At 29.4% G+C, this 13495-nt stretch overlaps 1 protein-coding gene across 1 annotated transcript; it reads right to left on the bottom strand.

Annotated features, from left to right (window-relative positions):
- Positions 1–13102: 13102 nt before the first annotated feature.
- On the bottom strand, positions 13103–13495 carry LOC115890565. Its single transcript, XM_030910835.1, has one exon. The coding sequence runs from the start codon at positions 13493–13495 to the stop codon at positions 13103–13105; it is 393 nt and encodes a 130-aa protein (XP_030766695.1).

The following is a 13495-nucleotide window of genomic DNA, read 5'->3' as shown; positions in this document are numbered from 1 at the left end:
TCGATGTTATGCCACGATCCACGATGGTTTTTGCAGTTCACAGTTCACAGCACAGCTTTTTAAGTTTTTAATGCCACTTTTTCACAATTATCACCGGTTGGAGTAAATAAAACTTGAATTAAACTCACAAGATAGCAATAATTACTTTGAAAATGGACGTTATATAAACACTTTTCGGAATTTCTTTAATGAGAGCGGTTTAGATTTTGAAAGATTATTATGATTTTTGAAGATTCTGACTTTGACAAGAGAAAATTATTTCTGTTTTTGTTTGCCGTTGTTCTTAGCGACCGCTATAGCAGCGCCAGATCGCGTATAACGGTCGCGACCCAAAATAATTTCGCGACCCAAAATTTTTACGGGCTTTCCAACCTAAACTTGCTGCATTTATCTATGATATTGACTCAAAACTGACAACCAAAAAGACAGCTTTATTTATTTGTCAAATTACATAGAAACCAACGCCAACCCAGCACAATATTTTTTTCTACTCGTAATAAATTCCTTGAAACAATAATTTCTGAATATTTTTTTAAACGTAACTCGCTATGGAAAAAAATATTGTTTTATACACGACGATAAAATTGCATTATCGTCTCCCGTAATTAATTCACTCGCGAATTAAATACGCGATAAAATACCATTTTATCGTCTTGTATAAAAAATAACTAATGCTATTATATTATGGCTTACCTTTATGTAACAGCTGAGCGATTTCTCAAGATTTCCTATTTTAAAATGGGTATTTGCTTCTTCAAACCACAATTTGGATTCCTTTTTCGTGTAGCTCTCATAGCCAAAGAGTCCGTTTTCTGTCGCTTTCTGTTGTCGTCCATTTTCTATCTAATAATAAATTACATGTCTTTTACATTTGGATTTTCTAAAAAGGTCTTTTTTTGTTTGAATAATCTGCGATTGTAATTTTAAACATAAGGTATAATTCAGTTAAGACGGGTCATCGACAGGAAGAGGGCCTGTGATGCCGACTGTACCAGAGAGTGTTAAATTGCATCAAAAACATAGAATTTAGATAACTGCCAAGTCTCCCAACACAATTCTTCCGCTACAAAGGGTTCTAATGTATAGTGTTCTCATGATATTTTATTCAACAACTTTTATTAGAAATTGTTAGTATCAATATTATACATCTTTCTTTCTGTTTTCTGTAATTAATAATTATAATGCCTTGGCGTTCGCACGGCACCATAATTATATTAAAGAATAATCTACCATTTCGATTGGTAAATGAATCTAAACAGTGTACTATTTTAGTTTCACCCATTTAAGTTGTTCGGGATTTAATTATTATTTCTTTTTGGTGCTTGTCCGCTTTACTCGCTCATCAGTTTTACCACAGCTACCCCTTTTGAAACCAATTCAACTCCCTTGCCCCCAAACTTCTATCCTGCAGCCTATCCTGCTCGGCTGTATGGGCTGGAATCTTTGGCGACTGTCTAGTTGGCCCGTTCTTTCTGGATGGAAATCTAAATGGAAATATGTATCTGGATGTTTTGGAAAATGCCATAAAATCCCAGCATTACACAAAAAAATTGAGAATGAAGATCAAGCTCCTACACACTCTGCTGTACGTGTGCGGCAGTATCTTGATAAAACATTTCCCGGTCGCTGGATTGGAAGAAGGGGACCTTTGAATGGCCAGCTAGGTCACCGGATTTGTCACCTCTGGATTTTTTTTTATGGGGACATCTGAAAAGAAAAGTATTCGCGTAGACCCATTAATTTCATGAAGGCGAGTAGTACTTTTTTGTATCAGTTTAATATTAACATTATCACTAGCTAATAAAAAGACACAATAGAACCCCACGGGATAGTCCAATGATGACAGATGACATTCCCGCTTCCTGCAAGCGGTTGTTTAATGGCCACTACCTAAAATTCAAAATTATAAGCTTACTCAACAGATAGTGTGATAAGGCAAAATTAATATTAGGTTTATAAATATAGGCTCAGTTTGTTCTACATGTTTTATAACTGTTTTTTGCTTACTTCACCCTGACCTCTATTAATATATCAAAAATAGATTTACATTAATATAATTAAGTTTTAAAAATATATGTATATTTTACGTATCAAATATTTCTTTCACAAGAAGGTTTTGTGTTCAATATTAATAGTTATAGTAAAAATTTGTATTTATAGTAGATTACCTATAGAATTCTATTAATGCGTATATCTCCAAATTTTTATCGATCTCAAATAGGTACGAATAGGCAATTAATTCCTTAAAATATCCTTGCCTATAGCAATCAGGAAATAAGTTAATTACTATTTCGATTTTCGATGAAAACCTTAGTTTCTGTTCATTTTCGTGTTCTAAATGTTTAATTTACTAAATATAACGTATTTGGTTAATGATCTGTGTTAATGTAACAGCCAATGAAAATTACAATAGCTTAAAAATCTGTAAATTTCCAATGTACGGATATGTCAGTTCAATATTCGATTACGGGATTGTTATTCCATTCTTTACACGCTCTTTCTCATAACTTTCCCATACCTTTTCTTATCTAGAGCATTTGAGATTAATAATTTTTAAATACACATAAAATTTCATTAAACCATTGAATTTGGCACCTTAAAAATGTCGCTCTAGTGCAAGCAACCCATTTTGCTCACTTTTAGCTTCGAAATTGTACATTAGTAAAGCTCTACAAGTTATGCTTTAAGATAAGTTAGATACATATTTTTTAAAGGGTTATAAAGACAAAAATGTAATAATAGGTATTCAGGTGGCTTTTCTAGATTAATAACATTTTATTATTATAAAACTTTTTTTTTCTATCTTCTTATTAAGGTGGAATATATTTATATATTTTATTCTCTTCATTTTTATTTCGGTTTTCTCCAAATAATTTCTGAACTGATGCCGATATTTGGGTGAAAATTTGGGTCCGTTTTTTTCATGAGAAAAGTTTAATTTATTATTAATTAATACTTGTAGGGGGCGCCACCTACCTATTTTTTAACTGGTTTAATAAAGTGTAATAATTTTGATGCATACCTACTAAGTAAAAAAATGTACATATGCACCATTTTTACGTAAAAAAAGTTTCTTGGTAAAAAGCTGCTAGCTGCTAGTAAAGCTTCATTCAGAACCTCTCGATTAGTGGAATAAATTAGTGGTTTCAATTACACTTTATACTTTTTAAGCTTCATTCAGAACCCCCCACTAAGTGGAATAAATTAGTGGTTTCAATTACATTTTATACTTTTCAATTTACGGTCATTCACAGTGTCTAAAAACAAAGTTAAAATTGATAGAATATCCTAGCAAAAGCTTGCGGAAGTCAGTTGTATCCATAGAGAGAGCCTAATATTTAGCTTATAAAACAATTAACTTTTGATTTTTAACCACAATTTCTCTTGATGGATGATAATCAAAGGCCAAAATGACATTTCTGGCAAATTTTAAAGTATAATAAGTGAAAAAGTCTAAAGTGTGTTAACTTTTTCTACTAATTGAAAAAGACTACCGCTACTTTTGACGTTCTGAATGCTTACATTGAAATTAAAGGAACAAACTTCTACGCTAATTGAAACAACGAATATATTCCAATAACTGCGAGATTTTAAATGAAGCTACAATCATTCACAATGTCTAGAAAACACAATTACAATAATTAATAGAATATCCTAGCAAAAGCTTGCGGTAATCAGTTGTATCCATAGAGAAAGCCTAATATTTAGCTTATAAAACAAAAAACTTTTGATTTCTAACCACATTTTCTCTTGACGGATGGTAATAAATAGCCAAAATGACATTCGTCGCAAATTTTAAAGAATAATTAGTTGAAAAGTTAAAAGTTTGTTAAGTTTTTCCACTAATTAGCTTTCCATTGAAATTAGAGGAACAAACTTCTACGCTAATTGAAACCATTAATTTATTCCCCTATTCCGAGGTTCTGAATGAAGCTTAATGGGTTTAGAGATATTTGGAATCGAAATAATCAATACATTTGAACATGTTGACTAGATAGTTATTAAACTGAAATCTTACATTTATAATATTCTTGTGTCACAGATTCAACAAAAAAAACTGTTTTATATTTTTTCTAGAAAATTACTTTACAAAAGCAAAAAGTTCCCAAATTTATCATTTCAGTCAAATGACTATCTAGTCAACATGTTTTTTTATCAAAACGAAAAAAATATATTTTTTGTGTAAAAAGGTGTGGAAGTGCATATATTTTACTCGGTACGGACAAAAAGTTATTACTCTTCAAAACAGTTAAAAATCATGTAGGTGGACCTCCTACAAGTATGAGTCATATTCACATCGAAATCAAATTTCTCATGGCCAAAAATACCCAAACACCAATTTTTATCTAAATATCGGTATTAGTTCAGAAATTAAAGAAACTGCATTTCCGAAGCGAATCATTTTAGAGCATAAATTTATACGAACTTTACTTATTTTTATCTGCAGAATATGCTGCCGAAGTTTCCCGAATACAATTCGGACCACCCTGTATGCAGTGTCGTGATTGTCCATGTAGTTTTCATCAGGCAACCTTTCTAGATTAGTGCGATTTAATTATTATAGATCTAATTTTATTGTTATTTATTTTCCAATTAATGTAGAAAATTATAGTATTTTATAAATCTTGATTAGGGAAGTATAGTATCTTTGTAGAGCTAAAAATAGATATTCATATTCGATTCTAATAGTATACTACGCGTTCGGGGTGAATTGAAAATATATAATAAAGAAAATATTTTTAATTATGGAAAACCACCACGCCATTGTAATCCTGCAGAAATTCTTGAAGTTGGATTCAATCAAATCATGTGTAGAATAATGTCGATTTTGATTAAAAAAATTTACTATAATTGAAAATTTATCTTAATTGCACATTTTGTGAGTCCACATTTTTAAAAAAATCGGTTTAAATATTACTGCATTATCGGTTGTTTCCATTTTATCCATCAATTTAATTATATTAATGGAAATAATTTTAAATTACATCCAACAAATTTAAATTAATGAGATAATTTTAACAGGACATACGACATACCGTACGACGCCAAGTAAAGTACGAGCCACTTTTGAGATGCATCGGTATATCATAAATTGAAAATGGAATAGCTTGGAGTAAGATTATTTATTAGACAATTGTAGATTGATTAAAAGTCCCCAAGAATTTCTTCATATACAGTGTCACAGATAAAGTCCCCATCAGTCTTTGCTTATTTGGTTTAGATTAAAAATGGCATAAGGAAATTTAACATGTCGCTTTCGGGTATCTGTCAAATTTGACATTTGAAGTAATAAATGCGTAAAAATTGAGTCTAGCCGAATTTTGAAAAACTTTGAAAAATTTAAAAATTGGTTCATTATTAATTTAACATCAGTGTATCAATTTTTGGACAATTATATGATATTTTTTTATTTATTACTTATAGCAGCCGATTCTCGTGATACAAGCAAACATATCTGATGCAAGCCCGTTTTTCAGTCATGAGTTAAATATTTGGTACAAATAATTTTTTATGAAAAGTGAATAAATCTTTTATATATCGAAATGACATCGTTCTTATACGCTTTTTGTCTCTAATTACTTAAAAAAGTATATATTTTCTTTAAAAATCAAGCCCGATTTTATAAAAACTATTTTTATAATGACTTTTTTAGGGGAAATCAGGGTCTGGCAATAGTGCGTCGGGCATCTGTAGCTCCTAAAATAAAAAACTTAGCAATCTTGTTTAAGTGCAAACCTAAAGTACGTATTAGGATGTATTTCAGGAAAATAATTTAACCTCTATCATTGTCCTCTTTCAAATTGATTAGAAATGAATTATTTTTTTACAAACATTATTATTTATATTACAATCTCCATATACATATGTCTGCAATTAAATATATTTCCTCCAAACACTTAATGATAAACGATATTATATACCTGTTGAAGTGATATACTATATTTGTTATATTTTACCAATTAACTAATAACACTAAAGAGTTTACATATAAATTTTAATAAGTCAAGACAAAACGTGTCTCATACTTTGCAAAGTTATGAATAAAAATCAGACAAAAGAAACCAAAGCAGCCGATTCTCGTGATACAAGCAAACATATCTGATGCAAGCCCGTTTTTCAGTCATGAGTTAAATATTTGGCACAAATTTTTTTTTTATGAAAAGTGAATAAATCTTTTATATATCGAAATGACATCGTTCTTACACGCTTTTTGTCTCTAATTACTTAAAAAAAGTATATATTTTCTTTAAAAATCAAGCCCGATTTTATAAAAACTATTTTTATAATGACTTTTTTAGGGGAAATCAGGGTCTGGCAATAGTGCGTCGGGCATCTGTAGCTCCTAAAATAAAAAACTTAGCAATCTTGTTTAAGTGCAAACCTAAAGTACGTATTAAGATGTATTTCAGGAAAATAATTTAACCTCTATCATTGTCCTCTTTCAAATTGATTAGAAATGAATTATTTTTTACAAACATTATTATTTATATTACAATCTCCATATATACATATGTCTGCAATTAAATATATTTCCTCAAACTTAATGATAAACGATATTATATACCTGTTGAAGTGATATACTATATTTGTTATATTTTTACCAATTAACTAACTAACACTAAAGAGTTTACATATAAATTTTAATAAGTCTAGACATAAAACGTGTCTCATACTTTGCAAAGTTATGAATAAAAATCAGACAAAAAAAACCAAAAGCAGCCGATTCTCGTGATACAAGCAAACATATCTGATGCAAGCCCGTTTTTCAGTCATCCTGAGTTAAATATTTGGCACAAATTATTTTTTATGAAAAGTGAATAAATCTTTTTATATATCGAAATGACATCGTTCTTACACGCTTTTGTCTCTAATTACTTAAAAAGTATATATTTTCTTTAAAAATCAAGCCCGATTTTATAAAAACTATTTTATAAATGACTTTTTAGGGAAATCAGGGTCTGGCAATAAGTGCGTCGGGCATCTGTAGCTCCTAAAATAAAAAACTTAGCAATCTTGTTTAAGTGCAAACCTAAAGTACGTACGTATTAGGATGTATTTCAGGAAAATAATTTAACCTCTATCATTGTCCTCTTTCAAATTGATTAGAAATGAATTATGTTTTTTACAAACATTATTATTTATATTACAATCTCCATATACATATGTCTGCAATTAAATATATTTCCTCCAAACACTTAATGATAAACGATATTATATACCTGTTGAAGTGATATACTATATTTGTTATATTTTACCAATTAACTAATAACACTAAAGAGTTTTACATATAAATTTTTTAATAAGTCAAAGACAAAACGTGTCTCATACTTTGCAAAGTTATGAATAAAAAATCAGACAAAAGAAACCAAAGCAGCCGATTCTCGTGATACAAGCAAACATATCTGATGCAAGCCCGTTTTTCAGTCATGAGTTAAATATTTGGCACAAATTATTTTTTAATAAATGAAAAGTGAATAAATCTTTTTATATATCGAAATGACATCGTTCTTACACGCTTTTTGTCTCTAATTACTTAAAAAAAGTATATATTTTCTTTTAAAAATCAAGCCCGATTTTATAAAAACTAGTGTTTTATAATGACTTTTTAGGGGAAATCAGGTCTGCGGCAATAGTGCGTCGGGCATCTGTAGCTCTAAAAATAAAAACTTAGCAATCTTGTTTAAGTGCAAACCTAAAGTACGTATTAGGATGTATTTCAGGAAAATAATTTAACCTCTATCATTGTCCTTCTTTCAAATTGATTAGAAATGAATTATTTTTTACAAAACATTATTATTTATATTACAATCTCTCATATACATATGTCTGCAATTAAATATATTTTCTCCAAACACTTAATGATAAAACGATATTATATACCTTGTTGAAGTGATATACTATATTTGTTATATTTTTCAATTAACTAATAACACTAAAGAGTTTACATATAAATTTTAAATAAGTCAAGACAAAACGTGTCTCATAACTTTAAAAGTTATGAATAAAAAATCAGACAAAAGAAACCAAAGCAGCCGATTCTCGTGATACAAGCAAACATATCTGATGCAAGCCCGTTTTTCAGTCATGAGTTAAATATTTGGCACAAATTATTTTTATGAAAAGTGAATAAATCTTTTATATATCGAAATGACATCGTTCTTACACGCTTCTTTTGTCTCTAATTACTTAAAAAGTATATATTTTCTTTAAAAAATCAAGGCCTGATTTTATAAAAACTATTTTTTATAATGACTTTTTAGGGGAAATCAGAGCACTGGCAATAGTGCGTCGGGCATCTGTAGCTCCTAAAAAAAAACTTAGCAATCTTGTTTAATGAAGTGCAAACCTAAAAGTACGTATTAGGATGTATTTTCAGGAAAATAATTTAACCTCTATCATTGTCCTCTTTCAAATTGATTAGCAAATTTAATTATTTTTACAAACATTATTATTTATATTACAATCTTAAACATTCTGTATATATACATATGTCTGCAATTAAATATATTTCCTCCAAACACTTAATGATAAACGATATTATATACCTGTTGAAGTGATATACTATATTTGTTATATTTTACCAATTAACTAATAACACTAAAGAGTTTACATATAAATTTTAATAAGTCAAGACAAAAACAAAAGTCTCATACTTTGCAAAGTTATGAATAAAAATCAGACAAAAAGAAACCAAAGCAGCCGTGATTCTCGTGATACAAGCAAACATATCTCCATGCAAGCCCGTTTTCAGTCATGAGTTAAATATTTGGCACAAAGTCTTTTTTTATGAAATGGCATAAAATCTTTATATATCAGAAATGAGCTTATCGTTCATACACGCTTTTTGTCTCTCAATTACTTAAAAAAGTATATATTTTCTTTTAAAAATCAAGCCCGATTTTATAAAAAAACTATTTTATAATGACTTTTTTAGGGAAATCAGGGTCTGGCAATAGTGCGTCGGGCATCTGTAGCTCCTAAAATAAAAAAACTTAGCAATCTTGTTTAAGTGCAAACCTAAAGTACGTATTAGATTGCATTTCAGGAAAATAATTTAACTCTATCATTGTCCTTCTTTCAAATGATTATTAGAAATGAATTACTTTTTTACAAACATTATTATTTATTACAATCTCCATATACATATGTCTGTAATTAAATATATTTCCTCCAAACACTTAATGATAAACGATATTATATTCGTTGAAGTGGATATACTATATTTGTTATTTTACCAATTAACTAATAACACTAAAGAGTTTACATATAAATTTTAATAAGTCAAGACAAAACGTGTCTCATACTTTGCAAAGTTATGAATAAAAATCTGACAAAAGAAACCAAAGCAGCCGATTCTCGTGACACAAGCAAACATATCTGATGCAAGCCTGTTTTTCAGTCATGAGTTAAATATTTGGCACAAATTATTTTTTATGAAAAGTGAATAAATCTTTTATATATCGAAATGACATCGTTCTACACGCTTTTGTCTCTAATTACTTAAAAAAGTATATTTTCTTTAAAAAAGCCCGATTTTATAAAAAACTATTTTTATAATGACTTTTAGGAAACAGTTCGGGGCAATAGTGCGTCGTGGCATCTGTAGCTCTAAAATAAAAAATTTATAAATCTTGTTTAAGTGCAAACCTAAAGTACGTATTAATATTTATTTGTGAAAATAATTTAACCTCTATCATTGTTCCATTTTAAAAAACGAAGCAAATTTATTTTATATTTTAGAAAGTTTATGTAGAATTTTAAACATTCTGTATGATTTAAGATTACTATATTTATAGCAAAGTAAGGTCAAGACCATCTAACATAAATACCTACTATAGTTTTGATTTCCGGAGAGTTCTTTGTATTTAATAATTTTTAAGAAAGAAGCTGAAAATATATATTTTTTTATTTATTTATTAAATATCTCTGAAACTATTGAAATATATCTACTGTATCTTACGATTATGTAAAGTGATCTGAAAGGAAGCCAAACAATAAGATGTTACATGTTCCATTTAAAAAAAAATCATCCTGATCCAAATATTGTCCTGAAATACATCCTATACATGTTTCCTTAGGTTAGCACTCAAAATTTTCAAGTTTTTTTATTCTACCCGCTACAGATGCCCGACGCACTATTGCCTAACCCTGTATATATAAACAAATAATTTTGTAAGTAATCAATATTTTTAATAACGGTTTAAAATCTAAAAAATGATCTCAAAATAATCAAAGAAAGGTGTTGATAATAAAAAAAATAAAATTTGTCTATTTTAGAAAAATACAAAAAATTAAAGTCAAAGCATTTATAAAAAACACATTTATTAAAAATAAAATTAGTAGAATATTAATAGAATAATTTTAGTTGGCTTAATCGAATATTAAAGACCGGAAACCAAGTTAAATACGAAGAAACATTTTTTTTCGCCATAACTTTGCAGGGTTTGGCTCACGTTTTGACTTATTAAAATTAATATATGGTCCGGATCGAGATCTCGGTCTCGTTCTCGGCATAAAAAGCGTGTGATTATCAGCCACAACCCAGACTGTAAGTTCTCACGATCGCTCAAATTAGCTTTAATTTTGAGCGTAAAGTTTTTACAAGTTAGGTTAGGTTTAACAGGAATCGTGCTTTTATATAAATTATTCGTATATCCTACTAATAAGTAAAGTTTGTGTAAATTATTCACCTCCATACAGAAACAAACCAACAGTTTATACATTTCTAGTCTGCACCACCAGCAAGCGTCTCTAGCAAACAACTTATTCAGAAAGAATATGATGAACACTGCATAATTTGAAAGGATGCATGTTGAAAAAATTACTTTTTGAGCCTATAACATGGACTCAAAAGTAATTTTATTAGTATTAGTAATTTTACTCAAAATAAATTATTAGGATATTAATAGGAATAATTTGAAGTTACTTAATCGAATTATGCTGGAAAGATTGAAACCAAGTTACTATTAATTAATTTAAAAGTAAATGTAAAATATCAAAAAATAAATATCTTTTATACAGGGTGAGTGTTAATTAAGTGCAAATATTTTCAGGGCTGGTAGATCTCGATAAAAGAATTCGAGGAGAATGCGATAAGAGGAGAATATAACCGAGATAAAAAAATATTTTTTCGCTTAAATTTTGAGAATTGCTGGATCTTTGATTTTGAGAATCGCTGGATATTTGTACTTATCTAAGACTCACTCTTTATAAATAAGTATTTTCATAAAGTGTCTCAGAAATTAAAATTAACAATCTTCAGTATTAAGTAACAGGTTTATGTGAATTTTGTCGAAAAAAGAAATTGAAAATGTAATTTTCGAAAAAAATTAGATTTTTATTTAATTTTCAGTTACAAAAAAACATAATATTTTGATAAGATATCAACATAGGTAGTAGATTAAAAATGTAGGGGAACAAAAACAGAAAAAATCTAAAGGTTCTCAAAATTTAAATATATTGTATAAATTTTCCAAGTAAAATAACTCGGTTATTTTGGTTTTATTTGAAAAAGGGTAAAGAGAAAATATGTTTCTTTTATCGAGATTTGCCCGTCCGGAAAATATTTGTACTTATCTAAGATTCGCTTTGTATAACAACAGACACTACATATTGCGCTAAAAATGCATCAAATTTAAGTAACTTTATGACACGTATCTATGGGGATATCACAATAATCTCACTGTTACTCACATCAACAAGGGCCACTTTTATAAACACTCTAAATTAATAAATCTTGACTATAATATAATCATAGCACGGCAAGGCAGTACGTTATATTCTCGCAAATATTTTCGGTCTACGCGCTTAAATAGGCAGCTTGTTGACATCATGCGGCGCAAATGAATGAAACTCAAGTTTTCGTGCAAAAATGGTCATTATATACAGAGGAATATTATCGCAAATTGGGGGGGGGGCTGGCAAATTGATTAGAAATGAATTATTTTTTACAAACATTATTATTTATATTACAATCTCCATATACATATGTCTGCAATTAAATATATTTCCTCCAAACACTTAATGATAAAACGATATTATATACCTGTTGAAGTGATATACTATATTTGTTATATTTTACCAATTAACTAATAACACTAAAGAGTTTACATATAAATTTTAATAAGTCGTAAATTTTAATAAAACGTGTATCCTACCCTGCAAAGTTATGACAAAAAAAAACAATGTTTCTTCGTTAGATAAATCTAATATCAGATGATATCGATATTGATAGAAAATTAATTTTTTCATCGTATATTGGCAAACTATAAAGGGTGTTCGATTTAAATTAACACGTTATTGACATTTCAAGCTACCGTTAGTACCTAATTACTCTAGTTTTAAACTTTAGATAGACAAGTTAGTGAGTATAATACCAGTTATAATATAATAGATAATCTTCATCGAATGACATATATAATCCTGTATGTTACTAATTCAATGTTCAGTTTTATCCATATTATACCTATTTTAAAAGAAAAAATATATATAACTTTGTTAAATATTTTTTATTTATCTTTGTTTTGAAGTTTGTATTTAATGGTATATTTTATCTCATATTGTATTTTTAAATTTAAATTCTTAATTATAATTAGTGTTTTATTTAGTTTTTGTTACGTTTATTATTTATGTTCACATATATTTTTTATGGAGGGGATAAATCCGCAAAAGACACCCGATGTTGGATGGTCGTGGGCAATTCGAGTTTTACCGACTAAAAACCCCCTTTTGCCAATCCATGCTCCACGCTGGAACTGCTCTCGCATTACTTCAACGTGGTAGCTGGCTTACTATTCTACTTGTCCAGATGTTTCAACTTCCTATTCCTTGGTCCTAATGATCGTCCGTATAACATTATAGGTCATGTTTCATTCTTTTTCTTCTCCATTATGTCCAAGACAAAGTTCTCCAGAGTAAACCGCCTCCCCAGTTCCTTCTCATATATCTCTCTTGCGTCGTGTCTTGCCATTTAGGACAGACAAAAATCGTGTCTTCAGCATCATCTATTGCTTCACAGTATCTACAAATCTCCGTATTTGATCTTTTCCTTTTATATAGAAATGCATTGAAGCAGCCGTGCCCTGAGAGGGCCTAAGTGAGATTAGTAGTCGACCTCGCCGTAGCGCCTATTCTGCCAGTTGCTAATGTTTGTGATGATCCTATGTGTCCATCGGCCTGTTGTACTAGACCTGCAGCGCTCCTGCCAATTGGCCCTTAGGGAATTTTGCGCCGTGGCTCTGTTCTGTCCGTTGTATATTTTGGCTCTTTCATTGATAAGGAGGTCTATGGGTGGTATTGCAGCTATCACTCCGAATGCCTCAGCTGAGATTGTCCTGTAGGTCCTAGTTACTCTAATGGACATTAGCCTCTGAACTCTAGTGAGTTTCCTGGTAAGTACCTTATTATTCGTTGCGTTATTCCACACTGGTGCAGTATAGAGTGTCTGGGATTGCATTACACATGCCAGTGTTTTCCTTTTAGATTCGGAATTCAT

This window comes from Sitophilus oryzae, unplaced genomic scaffold, assembly GCF_002938485.1.
Source record: "Sitophilus oryzae breed Bouriz unplaced genomic scaffold, Soryzae_2.0 scaffold_882_pilon_pilon, whole genome shotgun sequence".
Lineage (NCBI taxonomy): Eukaryota > Metazoa > Arthropoda > Insecta > Coleoptera > Curculionidae > Sitophilus > Sitophilus oryzae.
This window is presented reverse-complemented; position numbering and strand designations above follow the sequence as displayed.